The 25,440-nt window shown below is 32.3% G+C and overlaps 2 protein-coding genes and 1 long non-coding RNA gene across 6 annotated transcripts; 1 reads left to right on the top strand and 2 right to left on the bottom strand.

Moving 5' to 3' along the window:
• Window positions 1-8,612: 8,612 nt before the first annotated feature.
• LOC120085155 (AT-rich interactive domain-containing protein 4-like) lies at window positions 8,613-15,383 on the bottom strand. 3 transcript variants are annotated; one of them, XM_090317861.1, is made up of 16 exons: window positions 14,858-15,383; window positions 13,670-13,955; window positions 13,367-13,555; window positions 13,089-13,142; window positions 12,838-12,926; window positions 12,456-12,726; window positions 12,270-12,326; window positions 12,103-12,134; window positions 11,694-11,829; window positions 11,439-11,609; window positions 10,410-11,045; window positions 10,084-10,221; window positions 9,905-10,003; window positions 9,612-9,712; window positions 9,380-9,470; window positions 8,613-9,184 (listed from the first exon to the last, which is right to left on the bottom strand). In XM_090317861.1, the coding sequence occupies exons 2-16, from the start codon at window positions 13,820-13,822 to the stop codon at window positions 9,068-9,070; spliced, it is 2,334 nt and encodes a 777-aa protein (XP_090173987.1). In that variant the 5' UTR covers window positions 13,823-13,955; window positions 14,858-15,383; the 3' UTR covers window positions 8,613-9,067. The 3 variants fall into 3 exon arrangements, with proteins under 3 accessions (XP_090173987.1, XP_038896963.1, XP_038896962.1); XM_039041035.2 differs by lacking the exon at window positions 14,858-15,383 and adding an exon at window positions 14,354-14,706; XM_039041034.2 differs by lacking the exon at window positions 14,858-15,383 and adding an exon at window positions 14,354-14,618 and having other exon boundaries at window positions 13,670-14,231.
• A 715-nt stretch (window positions 15,384-16,098) lies between these two features.
• On the top strand, window positions 16,099-17,628 carry LOC150033589 (uncharacterized). Of its 2 annotated transcripts, XR_016532140.1 has the most exons (3): window positions 16,099-16,238; window positions 16,334-16,447; window positions 16,575-17,628. It is a non-coding gene; the product is annotated as an uncharacterized LOC150033589 (long non-coding RNA). The 2 variants fall into 2 exon arrangements; XR_016532141.1 differs by having other exon boundaries at window positions 16,101-16,238; window positions 16,337-16,615.
• Window positions 16,262-17,062, bottom strand: LOC120085156 (FCS-Like Zinc finger 17-like). Its single transcript, XM_039041036.2, has 2 exons — window positions 16,818-17,062; window positions 16,262-16,589 (listed from the first exon to the last, which is right to left on the bottom strand). Exons 1-2 carry the CDS (start codon window positions 17,060-17,062, stop codon window positions 16,376-16,378), a joined length of 459 nt encoding a protein of 152 aa, XP_038896964.1. The 3' UTR covers window positions 16,262-16,375.
• Window positions 17,629-25,440: the final 7,812 nt, after the last annotated feature.

A 25,440-nucleotide genomic window follows, 5' to 3' on the forward strand; every position in this document is an offset into this window, starting at 1 on the left:
ATCCTGGATAAACGTACGCGCCGTATTGGAAGACCCAGACGTGAACTAACAGAGTTCTTAGTGAAATGGAAGGATCTCCCCGACGAAGAGATCAGTTGGGAGCGGGCCGAAGACTTGAAGAATGCAGCTCCAGCCATTGCAGGTTTTGAACAAGGTCGGTTGACGGGGACGTCAACCAATTAAGTGGGGGAGAATGTAACGGTCATGCTTGTCCAGGGCCTGTTGCCCATGGCCGCATGCCCAATCCAACCCCTTTCTAGCTTACTTTCACATCCTGTATTGTATTAGTGTAGTTAGCTTGCTTTCTTTACATTTTCATTGTAAGTGACCACTCGCCCTTTTGCATATGCAAGGGCGCCAGTTGGCTTTTTGTTCAGAATGCACTATATGGGGATAAGACTAACCATCATTTCCTCATACCCGGAGTAGTACTCTATAAAGCCGTTGTTGTTGCTTATTGCTTTCTAGTCTACTACAATCTTTCTTTCTTTATTCACACTCACAAATCTTCTTACGAAAACCTTTTCTCCAAACCCGTTTTCTAAAACCGTTTTCCCTAAAACGGGGGTGGAGGTTGCAAGAGGCACTCGGTGTGCCATCGGCAGTCCGTAATCGAGTTGGCTGGCTTGTTCGTGAGCGGGAACAAGTGCCGCACAATCGCTAAGAGAAGCTTCCGAAAGAGCGATTGTGACACCGAGCGTGAGGGAATGCTAGATGTTTGGTAATGCGTGAGTGGTATGAGGTAATAAAACTGGTTTATCACCTAGACATCATAGGTTAAATCCATTTATAACCGTTATACTTGGATAAACCAAATAGACTTAGGTTGTTTAATTAGTCAGAATAAACCTAAGTAAAAGTATATCCGAACAAGTAAAACACGTCAGTGGGAGATTGATAAACATATATGATATGTTGTTAGAACACTTTAATGGGAGATTAATAACATATACAATATATTGTTCTTAGTTCTCATGTCCTTAAGAGTTTACACAATGAGATTCATGCTTCACCGTGTCACCTTGGGATTGTGATATAAATACAGTAAATGATGAAGTGTGTGTTGAGCTTTGGCATAAAAGACTCAGTCATATGAGTGAGAAGGATTTGAAGATATTAGCTAAGAAAAATCATCTTCCTAATATAAATAGTGCACCCCTAGAAAGGTGTCCTCATTGTTTGGTAGGAAAGCAAACAAGAGTTACTTTTAAGTATTTTTAACATTTAAGAAAACCAAATATACTAGACTTGGTACATTCTAATGTGTGTGGTCCTATGAAAATAAAAACACTTGGAGGTATGTCATATTTTGTGATGTTTTTTTATGACCATTCAAGGAAAACGTGGGTCTATACCTTGAAGTGTAAAGATCAGGTGTTACAAGTGTTAAACGGTTTCATGCCCTTATTGAGAAAGAAACTGATAAAAAGTTGAAGTGTATTAGGATTAATAATGGAGGTGATTATTATGGACCTTTTGACGAGTATTATAGAAATCATGGCATTCGACATCAAAAGACACCTTCTAAGACTCTTCAGTTAAATGGTATAACTTGAGAGAATGAACAGAAGACTAGTTAAGAGAAAGAGATGCTTGCTTTCAAAGTCACAATTATCATAATCGTTCTGGGGTGAAGCATTGAATATAATTATACATGTTTTGAATCTCACACTATGTGTTCCTTTGGGATCAAAAGTTCCAAACAAAATATAGTCAAATAAGATATATCTTATGATAACATACGTGTCTTTGGTTGTAAAGTTTTTGTCCATGTTCCTAAAGATGAGAGATCAAAGTTTGATACAAAAACTAGATCGTGGTATTTCTTGGAAATGCCCAAGATAAATTCAATTATAGACTGTATGATCCAGTTCAGAAGAAGCTCATAAAAAGTCGAGATGTTGTGTTTGTAGAAGACTAAACAATATTAGATATTGAGACGACAAGTAAAATAGAGTTTGAGCACAATGATAATCTGATTGATTCGAGTTCAATTTCTTTGACTCAACCTTTTACACAAATAGAAGATGAGGTTCAGAATGAACAATTTGTTGATTCAGATGAGAATTCAGAGCAGGATGATGCAAATGACAGTGTTCAAGAACAATTATCATAAATAGAAGTTCCTACAAATGTTTCACTGAAGAGATCTATCAGAGATCGACGTCCGTCAACAAGATATTTAGTTAATGAATATTTTATTATTGACTGATGGAAGAAAGCCTAAGAGTTATGAAGAGGCCATAGAAGAAGGGCAAAAAGAAAGTGGATTTATGCCATGAAAGATTAGATGAAGTCTTTGCATGAAAACCACACTTTTGAGCTTGTGAAATTGTCTAAAGGAAAAATCGCACTGAAAAATAAGTGGGTTTATAAAGTGAAGCAGGAATAACATACCTCAAAGCTGTGTTACAAAGCAAGATTGGTTGTCAAAGGGTTCAGTCAGAAGAAAGGTGTCGACTTTGATGAAAATTTTGCTCCAGTTGTCAAGATGTCTTATATACTTGTACTTTTGGATTTGACAGCTAGTCTTGACTTAGAGGTCGAGCAGATGGATGTTAAACTTGCATTTCTTCATGGACATTTAGATAAATAAATCTATATAGAAAAATTATATGGTTTTGAGCAGAAAGGCAAAGAGCATCTGATGTGTAAATTGAAGAAAAGTCTTTATGGGTTGAAACAGGCATTGAGGTTGTGGTACAAAAAGTTTGAGTCAGTTATGGAGGAGCAAAGCTACAAAAAGACTACTTTTGATCATTGCGTTTTTGTTCAAAATTTTTCTGATGATGTTTTTATTATATTATTACTTTATTTTGATGACATTTTGATTGTTGGCAGAAATGTTTCAAGAATTGACAGATTGAAGAAACAATTGAACAAATCCTTTACCATGAAGGATTTGGCGCCAACAAAGAAAATTCTTAGAATTCAAATAGTTTGAGGCAGAGCTTCCAAGAAATTATATATGTCACAGGAGCAATATTTAGAGAAGGTCCTTAAGCGTTTCAACACGAGTAAAGCAATATTAATCAGTTCTCCCTTATTTAGTCACTTCAAACTGAGTAGTAAACATAGTCCTTTTACATATAAAGAGAAGGAAGATATGAGCAAGATCCCTTATGCTTCAGCAGTTGGGAGTTTGATGTATGTCATGGTATATACTAGACCTGATATTGCTCATATTGTTGGTGTTGTTAGTTGTTTTATGTCCAATCTAAGAAAACAACATTGGAAGGTAGTCAAGTACATCATGAGATATTTGAGAGGCACTTCTACTTTGAAGCTCACATTTGGAGATGGAAACCCAACACTTGTTGGGTACATAGATTCGGGTATAACAGGAGATCTAGACAATAGAAAGTCTATTTCCAGTGATCTGATGACATTTGCAAATGGTGCAGTGTCTTGGCAGTCAAGGTTGCAGAAGTGTGTTGCACTTTCTACAACTGAAGCAGAGTATACTGCAGCACCAGAGGCTTGTAAAGAGATGTTGTGGATGAAGTACTTTATACAGGAGCTTGGCTTCAAGCAATGAAGATATGTGATATATTGTGACAAGTGTTATTCATTTCGGTAAGAATGCTACATTTCATTCAAAAATAAAGCATATAGATGTGAGGTATCACTAGATGAGAGATTCTTTGATTAATGAATTGTTGAGCTTGAGAAGATACATACTGATCACAACAGATCTGATATATCGACGAAGAATCTATCAAGAGAGAAGCTTAAGTTTTGTCGTTCCGCCGTGGGAATGACAAGTTCCTCCAAAAAGTGAAATAGAGGGAGATTTGTTGGGTTATTTCACTTTTTAGTGAAAACCCTATTAAGGCTCATTAAGTGGGCATTAGTTTATTTTGAAAATAACAAGCAGTAATTGGTTGAAAAATCACACATAGACCGAGGAGAGAAAAACTGCAGAGGAAAATTAGAGAAAAGAAGGCTTTCCGTTCAATTTCGTTTTTCAGCTGTTTGAGGGTCAATCCGTGGATCGAGTTGATATTTTGACAACGTGTTCTTGACACGAGGGTCTTCAATTTGGACGGTGGAGATTCCATTTGGAGCTATCTACAATCAGATTCTAGTAGATAGTTGTTTGCCACTTATTGTGAGATCTTTCTATTTTCTTCTTTATATTGTTGTCATTTGTTGTCGAGATTGTTAATCTTTCTATTTTCTTCTTTATTAATTTGTGTTGCCGAGATTGTTAATCTTGAGATATTAATTTGTGTATGCCTCTAGTTGTGATTAGGGAGAACTTTATTGTACCGGTTGTTGATTATAGTAGAGTTTTGACTTTGGTCTGTGGTTTTTTTACTCCTCACATCGAGGGGGGTTTTCCATGTTAAAATTCTTTGTATCCTTACTTGATTATTATTGTTGTTTGCAGTTGATTAGTATTCTATTAAATTCACACGAGAGTGTGACAATTGATCCAAAAAATATAATGTTTATCCCAACATATAGTTCATTTAAGCACAAAAATAAGATTAGGACTCTCTTTGGGAGATTACTTACTTTCCCTGGGTCGTCGAATGAGTAATAACCTTCCTCTAACACTCTCATGTAGTTACTTAAAACTCCTACGATGTTAAGGTAGTTTGTGGCGCTCAAGGCCATAGGGTGCTAGATCAAGCACGACTCCGTTACTTCTCGATTAGTAAATATTCACCAGCTCAACTCGAAACTTGATGTTCTGATTTTTTTTTTTTGGACATGCGTTTCTCTATGCCGTCTCTTAGTTTCCCTCGGTATGGGCCCACCGATGTTCTCTGGGCGTTGCTTGGGGCAACCCTCAATATAAATCAATATTAGTGAAAGAAAAAATGATTTATGATATTAGAAGAGCTTGAATAGAAAAGTTGGATTACGATAGCATCCTATATGAGAGAAATTTAAATATATCCTTTTTGTGTGAATTTAGCTTGAAGCACTGAGCAGGCCCATGAAAAAGCTCTGTTGTGGTCATGTTTTAAACAAGTAGTGGCCACTCAGTTAAAGAAAGGACAAAGTGAGAAACAGGAGAGACAGCATTCACTTCGTAGAACTAAAGTTTAAAGAAGCAAGTAAAGATTTGGTAATTAGAATAATGAAGTCAAAGGAAGAGATTAATAACACACCAAATAAAGCCAACAGACAAAGTAACTGCTTTCAGGTGGACACTCCGTCGGTGATCCAAACTTCCAATCTTTTGAATTTTTTATTTTAAACCTCCCAAGTAAAATTAATATAAACCATATAAATTTATTCTATTTATCTCTAAATTTTCTTTTCTTTTTTCTTTTTTAAATATATTCTGTCCCATCTTAATGCCTTGATTTAGTCTGTATAAATTAATTCTATTTTATCTCTAAATTTTACACAAGAAAAAAAAACTTATACTTGGTTATTGTTGCTAATTTTTGGTTAGCCATTATACAAAAATTTGGACCTGTTTCTAAATAATTGTCCATATTATTATGAGCGGTTTTAAATGCTTCTCTGGAGTCTCATGAGATAAATGAATAAATGACATATAACAGAGAAGTATGTAAATTATTGTTGGCTCAAAATCCACCAACGTTGATAATTCGCCCAAAAGGATAAGGTGAAGTACTAAAATAAAAATATAGGTTAAATCTAATTAAGATAACATGATCAGATGCTAATTTAGCAAAAATAAATGTGAGTTAATCATTTATCTAAAATTGATCGAATGAAATTTGTAGAAAATTATTGATATCTTCAAACTAGATATTTCATTAAGGATAACGTTTTCATTTGTATTTTAAAAAATTTTATAACTTTTATTTATTATTATGTTTATAAATAGAAAAATACTTGGTGCATCTAACGCATCCACCCAAGTGTCCAATTACAAGTTGTCGCGTGATTTTTTTAATATATATATAACATAACATAATTGTTTCTTGTGATTAAAGATGATGCATAGAGATGGATGTGACGTGTCCTGTATCTATTATTACTCTTATGAATACCGCTATTCATAATTTAAACTTTTATTATTATACTTTGAAGTTTATTTGATGTTGTGTTGGATTTCGATTATGTTTTCATTAAAATTTGAATCTTGCTGGATTTATAAATACACATTTATACTATATTATTATGTTGACGCTTTGAAAATTTTAATAATATATAGATTAAATTTGAGAAAAATACTTTTTTATACTAAGTTTTGAGTACCTCTCTATATTTTAAAATATTACAATTTTATTTTTAAATTTTGAGCTCAATTTACATTTTATCCTTAGATTTTTAGATTTTACACTTTTATCTCTGTGTAACTTATACCCATTTTTGCACTTTAATGTCAACTTTCAATTAGTTAATTTAAAATAGTTATGATGTAAATTTTTTAATTAGTTTTAATAATAATAAAAAATATGAAAACTAATTTACTTTAAATTATTTTAATTATTTTAAACTAATGGATAGAAAATTAACCATGACTAAAATAAGTGATAAGTAGTGAAAATTTAAGAGATAAAAGTCTAAAACTTGAAATGTATTGACCAAATAAAAAGTATTAAAAACTCATACGAGTAGACCAAATAGAAATTAAACTAAAAAAACAAGAGTAAAATGCCACATTTTGAAATTGAGAGACTAGTCGAAAATGATATAAAAAAACTATGGATAAAAGGTATTTTCCTCAAGAAGTACGAAAAGATGATGGATTGAAAATAAAATAAAATAACTAATAAATAAATAAATAAAGGAGACAAAAATAGAAGTTGATTATATCTTCACCAACTATTTTAAAGATAAAATCATATTGCCTAGAGGAAAAAAGAAAAGAAAGGGCAGGTCTGTCTTTTTATCTTTTTTTTTATTATTATTATTGAAAGAGGGTAAGTCTGTCCAGTTTAGCATGCAATTATTGGCAATGTCATAATTAGTGTTGGTAATAAAGTGTTATAGAAGGGAGTGTTAGGGAGGGGATGGATGGGGCCTCTTCACTATTTGAGGTGTGGATCTTAAATACACCATTGCTTTTTTTGTCATATTTCAAAATCCCTTTGCACCCTTAATGGAACAAATTACAAAAGAATGGAAAAATAAAAGCTTTTCCTTTTTGCTTCATTGCCCTTTTCCTTTGTGAAATCAACTGAATATTTTAGCTCAATGCTTCCAGAAGATTGGAACATCTCTTCCCTATCTCTTTAAGGGACGTTTGGGGTAAAAAGTTGAGTATTACCGTTCTAGGTTATTATAATTGAGTTATAATTATATGTGTTTGGAATGTAGTAGCAAATAAGAGGTGGTTATTATAGTCTTAAAATAGTTCTCGCCCCAAATACACCATTAATTATTGTTCTCTAATATACTGGAATGTCTTGAATTTGTTTTTGACATATTTATATTATTTACGATTTGGACCCTAGAGTTTAGAGGAGTACATTAGAATTAAACTATTCTACCTCTGCCCAGCTCTATGATGTAGCTAATTCATTGTTAAAAAATGTAAATCTTCATGTCGAAATTCCTTACCATAATATTTTATATTTGTTCAATTCAATTCAACTAAAAGGACTTTCCATTCTCAAATAACATCCATCTCAAACAAACCATTAATGTAACACAACTGGAAACCCACATTTGAGTTTACAAATAATTTGAGGTTTGCCCAAAAAAGAGTGATGCATTGAATGCATCCATCAATGCTCCAGCAGTATCATTTAAGCAGTGGAGCTGTTGTCTGCTCTTCTGTTCCTCTAGTTCATGCTCATGTATGTGGGACATCTACATTCATTATGAATTTATAGGGTATATGTTTGAATAATACTTGACTGTTAGTTGAACCTCGCTCCAAGTTTGTCACGTAGCACTATGTGATAGAACCACAAAGCTAGACTACATAAAATAACTTCAACTCAATCAACAACAAAAAAAAAAAATACACCATTTTCTATGGCCAAATCGAAAATTTACTTGGTGATTCCTTCTCATTTTACTTTTCAGTTTTGTTTGAATTATGTTCCTTGATATATATTAGGAGACCATTTCAAAATCTTAATCAATCTTTTCTAAATGTTTCTAGTCAATTAGGTGTAACCAAACTCCCTCTTTAGATTTGATTCAAACAACCATCAATCCAAGAAGATGTAAATAGACTTGTTTCATTATTGTTGAACGACTAAATAGTTTCTTTTTCTTTTCTTTTCTTTTCTTTTTCTTTTTCTTTAATCATTATTCAATTTTTCATGATACAAGTTTTTCGATTCTTAGAACATACTTACCTATTTCAAATATTTTCTTAAATAGAACGAATACGATGTAAATATTACATTTTTTTGTATAATTTATAACAATAATACATGTTCCATATTATTTTATTATGTTTCAGGTTTATCTAATCCTGAATATATTATCTTCCAATTTTCTTTGATTTAGAAAGAGGGGTAATTTAATCGATTATTTGGTTTGGCCCAGTTAAATTTGCAGCCCATTTGAAAACTGATGTGCTTAAACCAGAAAACCAACCCAACCCCAGGTCAGGTCAGACAACTTTATGCTAGGTTGCCAACTGGTCCTATCTAGTTTGGTCCCCAGTGAAAATACCTCTGCCTCATTTACAAACTCATAGAATTGAATTTCCAATGGACTTATTCTCAAAAAGTAGATAAACTAATTAAGAAGCATAAACCTTTACATTGTAAGCATACACAAGATTGTTAAAAGGGGGAAAATGGTGAGCTTACATGTAAGTTCAAGTGGATCGTCCAATTCATCATCTTCTACATAAAATCTAAGTTAGCCCTCAACTAAGTTGGAGAACTGTAGTATTCATTCCCCTTCTATATCCTAAGGCATTACCTAAGTATTACTCAACCCCATCCTACAATACAAAAAAAAAAAAAAAAATCAATAGTTTTCTGCTTGACTTTTCTCTGTTTTCCTGGATACATTATATATGTATATATACTTGTAGATTTAGGTTAATAGCACAGCAATACACGTAGTTAAGGAAATTGAGCTTTATATGTACGGCCGCAACGGTTTGGTTCTCTTATCGTTATAGGTCGGCAGAGACCAATTTGACCTCAAAATCAAATCAACTTCACATTGGTCTTGAGGAGAAGCCTGGAGACAACCCATTTGCAACTTTCTTCTTCTTATAATTAGCAACACTACAGTGTGGACATATGTATTCTAATCCATCAGTTTTTGCATAATCCTGCAAAAATCATGCATAATGCATCATTATGATGAGTAAACACTCATCTCTCATCCCATATTTTCCTACCTTGTAAAAATAACAAAGGGATCTTAAGTTTGCACGTAGAAAGGAATTTTTTCTTGTCCTAATCCACACAGTTTGTACTTTTATTAAAATCTGTATCACCAAGATGTAGTAGAATGAGGAAAATACCTTAAATGCGCCAAGACCCTGCCTTCTGTCACAACCGAAGTGAGCCCACTCCCCACAAATGCCACAGTTCACCCAGTCCCCCGCTGCACTACTGTTAGAGCAATCCAGCACTTCAGCGTAAGGGAACATATGAAGTATTTCAATGCAATCAAGGAAATATTTGTTTCTTTTCAAAAAATGGGAGGAAAAAAAATATTTGAGAAGAGAATGGAAGGAATGGAAGTATACACACCTGTGACACAAGAGGCAACATTCACCATCTACATCTTCATGTGCCAATTCATACTCTAGAAGATAAGTCTCGTAATGTCTTTTAAGCGTGTTTCCAACACCCTACAGGAGAATTAGTTTTTATTTTCTATCACTGTGGAAATCTTCTTTGAACTCTTCTTAAAAGCATCAAGAAAAAACATTCCCATTATTTGTCATGCATATAAAACATTCTAGATATTCCAGAACACACAGTTATACCAAACTAAATGTTCATCAGGATAAGAATTTTGTTGTTAGGCATAAAATCCATACAGTCATTCTATTGGTCATGGTGTAATTGCGCATCTTTGAGAAGATCTGTCCTTTCCAGTTAATGCCATTTCCAACACGAAAGCCGCCTCTTGAAACCACCTGATGAGGACCATCCATTCAGGGTTGAATTAGTATCCAGTACACTATATCCATGATTCCAACTCAGAAAACGGACTTACCTCCTTGTATAGGTTGTAAAGGTCAAGACGCTTTCCATTGAGTATTGCATCTGGAAACTCAGCAAGCCCACCTGGAGGAATAAGTCGATTGTGACCTCGAAGAGATAAAAACTGCAGCAAATCCTTCAAAAATTCCTCCTACATGAGAATAAGTTCAATAAAAAATTTAGTAGAAATCAATCTAAATTTTTGGGTCGAACACCTGAGGATTAGCAACAAATCTAAAGTTGACTTCCTTCGCATTCTTTAAGCACAAGATTAGAACTTCTCGACATTCTTTAAGCACATATTTTCTAGGAGCAGAAATTCCAACGGAATTCAATTACCTCAAAGCAAGCCTGTATTGGGCTTCTGCCACAACCGTGCTTCTTCAAAGGTAGTGGATTCATGGGAATGATTTGTTTATATTGAGATGCACTTGGAAACAATTTTTGTTGCAAAACTGAAGCTGAACCTACAGTCACATGTTTTGCGGGATTACAAGGAACACTAGCCTTAATCAGGCTTCCATTGCCACCTGTCTCAGCTATCCCATGAAAAGAGATCATCTTATGGCGATTAACATGAGGAATGGGCCTCATTGCAGCAATTTTCATGCCTCTCTTTCTAGTGAATGGAAACATGGGAGTGCTAAAACCATTCCTTGATCCTATTTTCATGTTCGGACTATCTATTCTCCTACCAGACGAAACCTTCAGATGTTCAATAACATCATGAGAACCAAGGCTTGTATCTTTCATATATTTTGATCTCTTTCTAGGAGCAGGTGGTTTCAACCAGATTGGGAGAGTGCTATCGGTTAAATTGCTCAGAAATAAATCTTTTTCCTTCCTTGAAGAGAAGAAAAGGAAGCGTTCAGCATCATCCTTCTCAAAAGAAGCAACAGACAAACCCTGGATACTAGCAATGCCGAGTACCACTAAACTTCGATAAGAAACATCAGGGGCCAACTGCCTCAGAATCTGCAAAACAGCCACGGACAAGCATCTACGCGTTAGATTTTAAATAAAACTCGTTATAAGAACTTGATCATAATCATCAGTCATCACTAAATGAATTGGAGATATTGCTCCACAGATCTTCAGTTCTGATTCCCTAACACTGGAGTCAGATAGATATCAGCAAGCATTAATTTCTTTATATTCCATAAGCAAGCACCAGGCCAGGAGAAACAAATTTACAGAAATCACTAATCAGTACGCTGCATTTAAGGCTAGATAGGAGACGGGCCATTCTGATTCTCAGGTGAAATAATCCATTATCGATTCATGAACATATGGATGCTAAACCAAACAATAGAATCAGAATCCCAAGGATACAATCTCGTAAAAGATGATGAGAAGTGATCAGACAACCTGAGATGCCCATGAAGGAATCTTCATGCTAACTTCAAAAACTGTTGCGCCACAAGCAATTGAAACAGATTTTCGTGGCTCAGATAAGTGTTTACTTCCTTCACCATCGATTAATGTCTGCACTAGTTCGCCTCTGTCTATAATCTCATTCTTTATATAATTTTCAAATAGCTGAATACAAACCAGTAAGAAGTTAAATAAGATCTAACAGCTGCAAAACACAATGAGAACCTGACCAGAGAGCTTCTACATTACCTGATCATCAAAACAAGCTTGTGCACTACCTGATACCAATAGTGAGATGTGGGCAAAACTGCATGTCGATATATCACAGCGCATGGTCACAACACCATTAGAGAGTGTTCCTGCCTGAAGAGGTGGAGGAGGGGCACTGTGCACATCAGATGAATTAATACAATTGACAGCCAATATACAATGTGGAGTTTACAATTCCAATCAAAGGTCAGAAGAATTTTGCAGTGACTAAATTCATAAAACTCCAACAACATAAAAAAATCACCCTCAAATGCCGTGTATATCTCAATCAACCATTAGCCAGGTGATGCAATCAATCTTAGTTTACAAAACAAAATTAAAATAATACAAGCTCACATAAAGTAACTCTGAAATAAATCAGGAGAATAATTCTAAAAAACCAAAGCACCTGAACTTGCCGTGAAGTTTGCTGCCCCGAATCTAAAACACAGAAATAGGGGGGAGAAGTGTTAGAAGAAAGCTCTTGCTCCGATTAACGTGGCATAAAACAAATCAAGAAACTAGATTGTCTATTAAAAACTTAAGTCCTAGCAATAACAAGCTTCCCCTACTTACTTCAATGTCCAATAGGGCGTGAAGACCATCCTCCAGAGCTCCTAATACATAAGCATCCTAAGAAGTACAGAGCAAACCTACATGTCATGCCAATAGGAAACTAAAAGGGTACTAATACTAGTTTTGCACATTTGTGTATTGGGATTTAGCATGGCAAATTAAAAATAGACGTTCGTTTTTGTTTACCAATGAGCCTGGCTCCCCACATACAAGAAATCTCATTTCAACATCATTATCAAGTATGCTCACAGAAGGAATTTCCGGTGAACCTTCTTCATCATCAGCTGCCTCAAGGGGTTCGATATTTATTTTCAAGCGTTCCCCTAGAAGATGTGGACCCAGCTCTTCACTAACTTCTTCATGACTACTGTTAGGAAGAATAAGGTTGTTTCTCAAGCAATACATCCTAAATGAAGCATGTGCAAGTTGAAATGCGTCCCATGTGTGAGCAGATGAACTGCAATTCACATAGAAAAATAGTCATTGTTCAATTATCCTTTACTTTCCACCTATACATAGCCTCCACTGGATTAAATGATTAATCTGCATTGTTATACTAATGGGATACCTCTGAAGAACCGAAAAGAATGCATTACGGAAATGACATGCTGCATAACAAGAGAATGTGCTTCTCCAGTATATGACATAAGGAATACCCTGAAAACAAAAAGCTCACACAGTCACACTTCATACAAGCATATCAGAAATTCCAGTCTGCAGCTTTCAAAATAAATCCTATTAGTCTTAGCACCTCAAATCCCAAAAATTGCCAATGACAGTAAACACTGAAGGTAGATATGGGAACTAAATAAAAATCACCTTGGAGTGAAGTGCATCTGCTACTTCATCTCCCTTTGCTATTTCCAAATATACCTGAAGATCCACACACCAAAGTCATTAGTAAAAATTGGAGTGAAATGTTAAGGACACAAGAAGTTGTGATGATTATCAGAGGCAGCCTTGTTTCAACCAAGACCATGTATTTATTTATTTATTATTATTTTGTTTCTGTTAAGTCTTTCCTTTTGCAAGGGTTACAATTACATAAGGATGCAAGAAAATATGAAGCTGATAATTAAAAAAAGTGTAGAACATACAGTGGTGGGTAACGGATAACTAAAGAGCCCACTTATCGCTTCTACTGTGGACAAATCAACACCTCCCCATACTAAAGAACCAACTTCATCGTTCTCGATTTGTTCCCCTTGTAAGTAAACAATGTTTGGTTTATATGATTCAATAATCCTACAAAACTGATCTTTACTAGGATTGGACAAAACCTGGACCTGCAAATATATGCAAGAAAGATAATTACAACACAGTGGAGTATGAGTATTAACAGGGTAGTTGCAGGAACATACAGGCGAACATTAATCATAGAGAAGTAAAAAAATTCGCACCTCCAAACGCCCAGAAGAATTTAATTGTGGAAAGGGATATCTCTTCTGATCCTCTGGATTATCCTTCTTACATTTATCTTCAGGAATACTCCCGCAGGGGATTGCAAGAAGCCTACAAGTATATCTAGCAGGAACTTGGGAATAAAAAACCATTGGCGTTATATAAGAGCAACGGAGCCTCTCTACCAATGTATTCTCTCCAGCTTCTTACAGGAGAGTTGAAATACCAAACTTCCAGCGAGTTTAAAATCCTTGACTCCAGCATCAACTCATAACTTTAAAGCCACTGTCTCTCAAAGAGTTGACTGAAACTTAATGGACTTTGAGAGATATGAAGGAATGCTAGCTCTAGATTAGCTATATCTTAAAAAATTCTAACCAGGAAAATGAAACTCCTTCACAAATATGATCACACAATTCAATAGAGACCCAGAGAGAACTTAGCCGTTTTGAAAGAATAGAAGATTGGATTACAGAAAACAAAAAAATAAAAAAATAAAAAACAACACCAGTCTTCTTCTGCCGATGGGCTCCGAATGCGAAAGAGCCCTCGGAATTCAACCTTCAAAGAGTTCAAAATTGAGGAAAGAACATGAAAAATCTCAAAAATTAAAAAAAAAAATAATAATAATAAATAAGGAAGGAAAAGTAAGCAACCCAGAAGATGAAATTAGGCGAACTCACCGACTAGAGGAAGAAAGATCGAGCAGCGAATGGAAAAAATTAGGAAAATCGAAAACCCTAAGTAGTTCGTAGCTTTAAAGATCAACATTCGAGTCCACCAAGGAGGAGAATCCTTTACGCCCTTAAATTCATATCTTTAAAATTTTACAATCCAAAAAATAATTAGAAACTAAAAGGCAGCTATATACTTCTCTCTCTATAAATTTCACGGAAATCACAAATTCAAAACACTCACAGTCACCAGAATTATTAAAAAATAATTCCCATCTATTGATAAGTGGGTGTCAGATAAATACATCCAATTCCGGAATTTCCAAGTTAAGGTCAAACATTGCAAATAAACGCGAAATTTCGAAGGGAAAAATACACGACCAACATCAGGGATTAATTAAAGGCCCTTTGATGAACTGATTCATAAAGTAAGAAAGCTAATTCCCAAAACCCCAAAAAGAAAAAAAATTTAATTTAAATAAAGGAAAAGACCGTAGTGTATTTGAAAAGTACCTTACGTTGATTAAAAACAAGTAACTGATTTCTTTACTTTTCCTAAAGAATTTTGAACAAACCAATCGTACGGTCTAACCCACGACGCCAAGAATTTCAGACGACTGCCCTTTAGATTCCAATTTATGAACCCTGCACCATTTTCTTGCTCCTAGATACTCAATCCAAGGATGAACATCCCTTTTCCTTTCTTCTTTCAAGTATGTATTTTTATTTCAAGGTAGTTTTTCTGTAAGGAAATGATGCACGAGCAACTTTGTTCTTTCTGCTTTACAAGGTCCTGAAGCATAACAGAATTAAGGCAGTGGTTCCTCTTGGGACTTTGCTGGATTCTCATGATCTTCTTCTTCTTCAAATCTTTGTTATCAATTTATATCGTTCATAGTTAGTAAGATCGTGCATGGATTCATTCACATACGCTAACATTTCTTCAAATGCATATGTATTATAGAGCTTGCATAAAGGTACGAGTTTGCAGAAAAGTTGCGGGCTAAGATGCACTAGTGCCAATGGGTACCTAGAACTTAGAAGTTAGACCATATCTATGACTCTTTAAATACTTAAAAAACTTTTCTTTTCCCTTTTTTTCACTTAAAAATTTGTTGGCTTTTATATACATACATAAGTTCTCACATATCGATGACCCACATAAAGAACCACATCAGGGAGAGAAAAAAATCCTGTAGAAATAACGACTTCAAAAGCTGAGAGGATTGAGGTTGAACAATTCAACTTTGCTGAGGAACCAGATGAGATTGCCTCATAACTTGCAAACATTGAATTACAATCATTCAAGAAGTTTCAGGCAACTTCTCCACAGCTTACCTCTTCCATAACTTAACTGTTCTATACTTAACAGTTTCAGCTAAAAGTCCAAGAACTTTCTAAGATCATTTTTCATATTCAACCCTTTTGAAGTAACCCACACTGGGAACTTTCAGATCACAGTTTCTTTACTTCTAACTTATGGGAATCCTTGACTTGCAGTCTTTTATGTCACTTAACATCTTTTGCAGATCAAACCAGGGAGCAGAATTGGGATAACCAGTGTAGTTTTTACAATTCAATTATACTGACAGTAATTGTTTTCTTGTGAGGAAGTTATAAGAGAAGAAACTTCTGGATGAACAAATTATATACACTTTGTCAGTGTAAAATACCCATATCTAGATTCCAACCACTCAATAATGCAGTGCCAGATATTTTGAGGATAACGTTAGTACATTATCCCTAACATGTGTCTTTTTAGCCTTACATCATTATCGCGCGCACACACAAAGAAAGTTGATAATACTACTCTTAACCAAAAATTAAAGAGAGTAAAGCTCATAGAGCTTCAAAATTTACAGCTTCTTTTCCCCCTTGATACAACATCGATCTGGTAATGGATGGATTAGAAACAAATAAGATCTAACTTCCCTTTGATTTTCTTTTTATTTCCTTTAAACATTTTAATTACATTGTTATCATTTGCAGTAGATTGAAAGAAAAAAGGAAAAGGAAAAGGAGGAGAAACGACTATGAAACAACTGGTCGAATTCTTGGATGAGGAAGCCGGTTATGTTGCTGCCGGAGATCCTCTAAAAGGAAGCGAGTTTCAGTTCTTTGTTCATTTTTAAGACATTGTCTATAAGAAGCCACCATTTTTCTGGTGGAAGCTTCTAATTCTCTCTTCTCATCAATATCAATCTGCTGATTCCTACACTTTATGCTGCAGTAACCTTGATCACCCCTGTTTCACAGCACCAAATAATATCATCAACATCAACCAATGGTCTTGAAGAATTTCAACAGCTCAAAGGAAGAAGAAAGGTAAATTATTTTTCAAATTCCATGATCTGATGATGAGCACTGAACAAAATAACTTGTTATAGACTTAGAAATGAGACATATATCTCCTAAATCATGATGAATTACAAGCAAAATCTAAGGTATAATTAATTTAGAAAAAGTTTAGTACCTGTACATGTAAATATCTTCTTGGGGGTCCAGATTCTTGTGGCATAGAGAACATGTTTTCAGAAAAGATGGGTTATTATTAGAACTTGAAACAAGTGAAGGAGAAAATTTTCTGGATTGTTTAACCACTAGATTTGGTTCTGGTGATCGATGTACTAGAATTCCTAATCCAACACCCTTCAAATAACTTCTGGAATTATCATTTCTGTTCTTCATTCTGAAGGGACTGCTCAATTTGGGAAGCATATTTTATGCAGAGGATAGAACTGTAGAAAGAGAGAAACTGAGAGATGAAAAAAAAGAGGGAACGGGGAAGATGATAAGAGTGTGAAGGAATCGGATATGACGTTATATATAATATATAAAATAAAACTGATGTACACCAAAAAAAATTAAAAAAAAAAATATATATATATATAATAAAACGACATGGTTCACTACCCGACATCTGGTTTCCACCATCATGATTTTTTCCCTACAGGAACAAAAGGGAAAAGCTGAGTTTTTGTTATGAAAATGAAAACGTGGAAAATGAGAAAAGGACACTTTTATTATTATGCTTCAAATATTATTATTTTTTTCTTTTTCTTTACACTATGGGCGCCGATTGACCATAAGTTTTATTGTTCTTCATCTTTCTCTTTAATTTATTCCTCTGCTGTATACAGTACTCACAAGTCACACTTGTTTGATGAACTGTGAATTTTCTTTTTTTTTTATTATTAGAAAAATATATCAATTTATACTCTGAACTTTTTGTGTTGTATCAAATTAAATTATAAATTAATAATTATACTAATTTAAACCCTCAACTTTGAAAATTATATCAATTTAAACATCAAATGTATAATTGTATCAATTTAAACCTTTAACGTGTGAGTATATCAATTTAAACCATAAATTTTCATATTTGTATCAACTTAAATCCTCTATTATATTCTAATACACTTACGAAAGTTCAAGATTTAAATGATATATTTATGAAAGTCTAAGTTCAGAGTTTAAATTGATACAATTATTAGTTTGAGGTTTAAACTGATACAACTTCAAAAGTTCGTGGTTTAAATTGATATAACCTTCCACGTATAGGTTTAAATAGATACAATTCTTAGTTTGGGATTTAAATTAATACAACTTCAAAAGTTTAGGGGTATGATTTGATATTTTCTCTTATTATTATAGAAAAACTTAGGAAAAATAACATTTATATCAATTTAAATGTTGAACAAATATTTATATCCATTTAAACTTTAAAGTTCTATAAATGTATCCATTTATATGTTTTTTTTTTTTTTTAAATATTGCATGAGACTTACCATTTAATTATTTGAACTTTTATGTTATCATAAATGAATCTATTTAAACTCATTGTTAAGATTATTTTTAAAAAAATCCCAATTACCAATTCTTATATTGTGTTGACTTCTTCATAGGGTTGGTAACGGGGTCGGACAGGGCGGGAGAGGGTTCCTTGTCCCCGTCCCCGATGGGGGATTATTCCCATCCCCGCCCTTTCAAGGTAGGGACGGGGATGAGGATTTCCCGTCGGGGAAACGGGTCCCCGCGAGGACCTATTCCCCGTTTTCCCTTTTTATTTTCCTATAGGGACTTTGTTTTCCCTTTTATTTTCTTATGGAGACTTTTCTTTTTATTTTTTATTCGTAAAATTATATTTGGTTTAGGCTTGGACACTTTACTTGGACTTAGATTGAGTTAAACTAAAAACCAAGCTACATGTAAAAAGTTAAATACTTAATATATACAAAGAGATAAAATATTTAAAAATCTAATTATATATATAGAAAAAATATTTAAAAATCTAATCAGGGCAGGGTCGGGGTCAGGGACACTCTCTCCATCCCCGCCCCGTCTCCAATTGGGGGACCCTAAAGAGGTCCCCCATTTGACCCCATCCCCAGTCAAACCGGGGATTCTTCGCCCCGATCGGGGCGGGTCCCTGCGAAAATTTTTGTCAACCCTACTTCTTCACATGTCGAATGACCAAAATGGTCGTTGAGAATTGATGTGCTCAATTCTATTTGAGAGTTTAAATTGATTCGTTTATGAAAGCGTAGAGGTTTAATTGATAATATTATAAGTCTCACACATTTGTTCAAATAAAAAATAACGAAAGACGTAAATTGATCTACTTGTAAAAGTTTATGGTTCAAATTAATACGACTTTAAAATTTAGGTGTATAAATTAATTTTTTTTTTCAAAAACTTATTTATTTATTAATTATTATTGTTATGATTGTTATATTGTTATTTGTTTTGTTCAGCTATGTGGAGGTAAAAATTTACATGGAAAATGCTTCTTTTTATTGTTAATTTTTATAAGGCAAGACGCCTTATTTTGTTGGAGGAACATTTTGCCCAAACTCTATATTTTATTTTATTTTTGTTAGTAATATTTTTAGGACTAATAATTAAGTATATAACAATAATTTAATAATTATAAATATAACAAAATCTGTCAGCGAGAAACTCTATTAGATTCTTCTTATTGATAGACTTCTTCGACGATATAGTTTATCATCGATAGAATTCGAGAGCTCAATTTAAATCTTATTATATTTGCAAGTTCTTTTACATTATGTTATATCTACTAATACAATTTGAGTCTAATTGTTATATTTGTAACCATCTCTTTTTTTAATCTATAAAAGAAAGTATCTAATCACTTAATAATTGGATTATAAACTCAAACTAAATACAATTTATATAAACTTTCTTTATAATTAATTATACCATACAATTTAGACCTAGACTACATGGAATGTGAGACTAATTTGAACATACATTGGTGAACATTTTCTCTAAAATAAATAAATAAATAAATCCCACATTTATTGAAATCTAAAGAAAGTACTTTTCAACTTTTATAATTCACAAACCTAACCTATTAAAATTATATTTGAAGATTTCTAAAATTAAATGCATTTTAAGATTAAAAAGAAAAAAGAAAAAGAGAGATGACATTGACCAGTTTCTTTATTTATTTATTTATATTTTTTTTTAAAAAAAAAAAAAAAACAATAAATGAATAAAGTGTGAAGTAAGTTTCATAGAAACACCCACCTGCCCTGCACTCACTCGGTTTTATAAACAAAATTAATAAAAATTACTAAGAAAGAATGCTACCAAGTAAAACGTGTTTATTAATAATTAAACGTCTCTATTTTTTCTCCTAATTAATTAATTAAATATTACTTACACTCAAGTGGTCAATTTAGTAACACTCCTTTTTTTACCGTTGTTTTCTTTGCCCCATGTTTTCGTTTTCGTTTTCGTTTTTTTTTTCTCCCACAAAAGAAAATAGAATGTGTTTAGTAATTACCACTTTTAACTAAAAACCAAAATTCTATTTTAGCCGTTTATTTTTATTTTGTGATAAGTAATGAGTTAAATTACAAATCTAATCCAAATAATTTTAAAATTTTAATACTTATGATTTGATAATACATTATAAATAATCTCTATGGTCTAATAAATTTCTTTGCTAATATAGGAATTGTTTATGAGGATTTTATCAAAATCATGTGACTAAATTCTAATTATAAATCATATAAACTAAATTTACATTTTAACAAAAAAATATATCAATGGGTTTGGCTTTTGTTGAGTCACTCAATATTATCAATTTAAACACAATCATTCCTATAAATTAGATTGTGTTTCTGTCACTTTTTTACCTTCAAAATAAGACTTTGAAATTATTAAATCTTAAGTGGTAACTATGAAAATAAAACATCTCTAACAACATTGTTGTAACCAAATCGAACATATCTTAATTGGCATACGGGTATTAGTATCTATGAGGTTGTATTATTAAAAATAAAAAAAAATAAAAAAACTTCCTTATGTAGTGTACTTTATTCATATATATATGCATCAAGAAGGGAATAAGATTGCTCATAGTTTGGCTCTCTTTTTTTTTTCTTTTTTCTTTTTTTCTTTTTTTGGGAGAATGAGTTTCCCAATTGATTGCTTACCCATCCTTGTCTTAAGAGGCCCATGAGATTTCTAGTGTTGATGTGATCTAATTGTTGGGCATTCATTAAAAAAAAATAATAAATAAATAAAAAATAACTTATTTGTTTGTTTAGATTATTAGTCAATTGTTCAAGAAAAGCTACCCTAGATTAAAACAAGTTGGTGCTTGTGAAATATATATATAGTTATTTTGATTCTTATAACTATTTTGCAACAATTTAAAATTAATTTTTCCGTGTACTAAAAATTGACTTTTCCATGTTTTAATCTAAAATTTATCAAATACAAATTCACTCCACATGGCAAATTAATTATTTTAATCGAACAATTGATATATTTATTATTTTAAATTTTCAACAACCCCAAACCAAGCGTAAGAATGGCTTTCTACCGATAGAAATATTCAAAAGTTTTTGTGTTTTTTTTTTTTCCAATCTACACAATTTATGAGGGGAAAGGACCAAAGTAACAAATTCATTAGTTTTTTTTAAATAATTGAAAGTTTAAATTTAAATAGTAATAATTATTGTTATAAATATAGTTAGAGAACTTTATATAATTCCAAACATTTCTCTTTTAAGACTAAATACAATAAATAAAAAATACAATCTAAATTAGAAACGTGATACGAGAATAAAACTTTAATCGAACATATTCTAAATTATTCTTCCTCAATCAATTTGGCTCGACAATAGAGCCACTAGTTATTTAACAACTTATAATACCTTATTCCTCTCTTACTCAACTTCGATATCAATGAATCTTAACAAAGTAAGAAAATTCCATGTCCATTAAAGAGATGAATGATCAAATTTATTACTCTCCAAAGTGTAATTTGATTGAAGATTATCAAACTTCATTGATGATTTAGAGCATATAATCCATTTAAGAATCTTTAAGCTTTGTATTGTTTTTAAAAAACTTAATTTTTTCACAAAAGGAAAAAAAAAAAGAAAGTTTGAAGTGTTTTTGCATTTGATTCTTTCATCTCAATAGATGAGATAATAGAATATAAAAAATGACCATAAAAGCATTGGAACCTGAATTGTTGGAAAATGGAGAAGTAACGAAAATATGCCTCCAAAGCTGCTATTTTTTTTTTTTTAACAATTATAAATTATCCTCTCCGGAAAAAAAAATACCAACTTCTTTTATTTATTATTTGACATGTTAATAAATAATTTATTATTTATTATTTATTTATTTCATAGATCATATATAATTCTTAAATATTATTATTATAACAAACAATGAATGAATGTAGTATAAAAAAATTCCATAATACTGTAGTACTAGAGAATTTCTCACCCCTCCTCACAATACTCTTTTTTTAAAAAAAAAAAAATTGTAATAACAATTTGAAGAATAGGACTTTTAACAGTTGTCTAGTAGGATATGGATGTATAAAGTTCCTTTATAGTCCGAGTTTTGAAGAGTACGTGCGTTTAATCTTTGAATTTTAAATATTTGCATTTTTAGTTTTTTAGATTTTAAGAATAAGTGCATTTGATCCTTAAGTTTTCAAAAGGTATCTTTTCTCAATTATTGAGTTTAAGTGCACATATTCTTTAAAATTCAGAAACTATATTAACCATTAACTTTTGTTCAAGATGGGACAAGTTAATTATTGCTACAACTACTATCAATTAGGACATCTTTATTATAAATAAATATTATATAATAATAATAGATGTCCATTAGTGTCATGCTTAGTCTCCAATGTCAAGTGTCATTTTCTCATTATCACATGTATTGGCTGTATCATTCAAACACCTATGCATAGTGTTCAAGTGTACCACTTACTATTTGCCAAAATTTCCTATAAATAAGTGGTCATTTGTAGATTTTGTAAAGATATATATATTGGTTGAAACTCCATCAATTTTGGAGAAAGTGGAGATTTTTTAAGAATTTTCCTATTTTCTATTATTTTATTTATTTATCATTATTTTAATTTATTTGTTTATATATTTACTAATATTTGCAAGATTACTTACTCAAATATTTAGGTAACGAGTTCAATTTTCTGATTATACAATTAAGACCATTCGTCTTCATAATATTAGTGAATTTACATCCGAGACTTTTGATAATTATTGTATGTCAATTGGGATAAGTGTTGAACATCCTGTAGCTCATGTTCATACACAAAATGATTTAGCAGAATCATTTATAAAACGTTTGCAATTATTGCAAGACCATTACTTATAAGAGCCAAGCTTCCTTCATCTGTATGGGGACATGTTATCTTGCTTGCAGCGTCACTTGTACGCATTAGCTTATCATAAGTACTCGTCATTATAATTAGCTTATGGTCATGAGCCAAATATTTCCCATCTGAGAATTTTTGGATATGCAATATATGTTCCAATTGCTCCACCACAACGCACTAAGATGGATCCTCAAAGGAGGTTAGGAATATATGTTAAATATGATTCCCCATCAATTATCAAATATCTTAAACCCCTGACGGGTGATGTATTTACTGCACGATTTGCTAATTGTCATTTTAATGAAATAAATTTTCTAACATTAAGAGGAGGAATTAAGAAGTTGGAAAAATAAATTACATGGAATGCATCGTTATTGTCTCATTAGATCCCCATACAGATCAATGTGAACTTGAAGTTCAAAAAATAATTCATTTGCAAGATATAGTAAATCAATTACCATATGCATTTATAGATGCAAAAAATGTAACAAAGTCACATATACCAACTGCAAATGTTCTATCAAAAAATCGATATCCCAACATATCAAGTTGTCACTAATGAGTCTGGAACATGCCAGAAGCGTGGAAGACCAGTGGATTCCAAAGATAAAAATTCTCGAAAACGAAAAATAATTAATAGTGAAAAATACTTGGTTGGGTATGTAAATATTCATAAAAAAATCTTCGACATGACTAGTGAGGAAGGTGAAATGCCTAAAGATAATAATGAGATTTCAATAAACTATGTCATGTTAGGAAAAAGATGGAATCGAATTAATGTAATTATTGATAACATTTTTACGTAATGTTGCTCTTGATATTATATCTGAAAATGAGAATCCTAAACCAAAATATGTTGAAGAATGTCGACATAGAAAATATTGATTTTAGTGGAAAGAAGCAATTGAGGCAGAATTAAACTCACATTCGAAATGTCAGGTTTTTGGACTTGTAGTCCAAACACCAGAAGGTGTTAAACCTGTGGGATACAAATGGGTATTTGTGAGGAAAAGAAATTAAAATAATGAGATCATAAGATATAAAACAAGACTAGTTGAACAAGGTTTTTCACATGGTATTGATTTTGAGGAGACATATTCTCCGACGATGAATGCAATTACATTAAGATATTTAATTGGCTTGACTGTGTATAAAAGTCTGAATATGCATCTTATGAATGTAGTCACAACATATCTATATGGATCTCTTGATAATGATATTTATAAGAGAATCCCAGAAGGATTTAAAGTACTTAAACATATAAATCAAATTCCCGGAAATTGTATTCCATAAAGTTACATAGATCGCTATATGGATTGAAACAATCAGGACGAATGTGGTACAATCACCTGAGTGAATATTTATTGAAAGAAGAATATCAAAATAATCTAATATATGCGTTTTTATAAAGAAATCACAGTCAAGATTTGCTATTATAACTGTATATATTGATGATTAAATATAATTGGAACTCCTGAAGTGCTTTTAAAGACAATAGAATATTTTAAGAAATAATTTGAGATGAAAGATCTTGGAAAGACAAAATTTTGCCTTAATTTGCAAATTGAGCATTAACAAATGAGATATTTATTCATCAGTCATCTTATAGAGGAAAAGTTTTGAAAAAAATTTATATGAACAAAGCACATCCATTGAACATTCCAATGGAAGTTCGTTCACTAGATGTGAAGAAAGATATATTTCGACCTTGAGATGATAATGAAGAACTTCTTGATTCTGAAGTAGCATATCTTAGTGCAATTGATATAGTTATGTATCTTGCTAATAATACAAGACCAGATATTGCGTTATCAGTAAATTTATCAGTAAGATATAGTTCTTCTCCAACAAAAGACATTGGAGCAGAGTTAAACATATACTCTGTTATATCTGAGAAACGATCGATATGGGTTTGTTTTATTCAAATAAATCAAACTTTGATCTAGTTGATTTTGCAGATTCTGGATATTTATCTGATCCACACAAAGCTAGATCTCAAACAGGTTATCTATTCACATATGAAATAATTGTTGTATCGTGGCAGTTAGTGAAACAAACCACAACAATCACTTCCTCAAATCATGCCGAAATTCTTGCAATTGACAAGGCTAGTCGAGAATGTGTATGGCTAAGATCAATGACTTAGCACATTCATGAAACATGTGGTTTATCTTATAGTAAGTCTTCCAATGATATTATATGAATACAACGCAACATGCATATCACAAATCAAAGAAGGATATATTAAAGGAGATAGAACAAAACATATTTCACCGAAGCTTTTTTGTGCTCATGATCTTGAAGAAAATGGCGACATCACTATACAACAAATTTGTTTGAAAGATAACTTGACAGACTTATTTACAAAAGCATTATCTACCATAACCTTTGAAAAATTGGTACACAACATTGGAAT

The sequence above is a fragment of the Benincasa hispida genome, chromosome 9, assembly GCF_027475165.1.
Source record: "Benincasa hispida cultivar pf3 chromosome 9, pf3_genome.v1.1, whole genome shotgun sequence".
Classification (NCBI taxonomy): domain Eukaryota; kingdom Viridiplantae; phylum Streptophyta; class Magnoliopsida; order Cucurbitales; family Cucurbitaceae; genus Benincasa; species Benincasa hispida.

Bases quoted from the DNA above. Each gene is read 5' to 3' on its own strand.
- LOC120085155 (XM_090317861.1), bottom strand. From the start codon at position 13,822: ATGGTTTTTTATTCCCAAGTTCCTGCTAGATATACTTGTAGGCTTCTT. The intron at 12,727-12,837 runs GTATCCCATTAG...TGTGAATTGCAG, and splicing joins TTCTTTTCGGTTCTTCAGAG to TTCATCTGCTCACACATGGG. The intron at 9,471-9,611 runs GTGTGTATACTT...TTGCTCTAACAG, and splicing joins TGTTGCCTCTTGTGTCACAG to TAGTGCAGCGGGGGACTGGG.
- LOC120085156 (XM_039041036.2), bottom strand. From the start codon at position 17,062: ATGCTTCCCAAATTGAGCAGTCCCTTCAGAATGAAGAACAGAAATGAT. The intron at 16,590-16,817 runs GTACTAAACTTT...GCTGTGAAACAG, and splicing joins GAAGATATTTACATGTACAG to GGGTGATCAAGGTTACTGCA.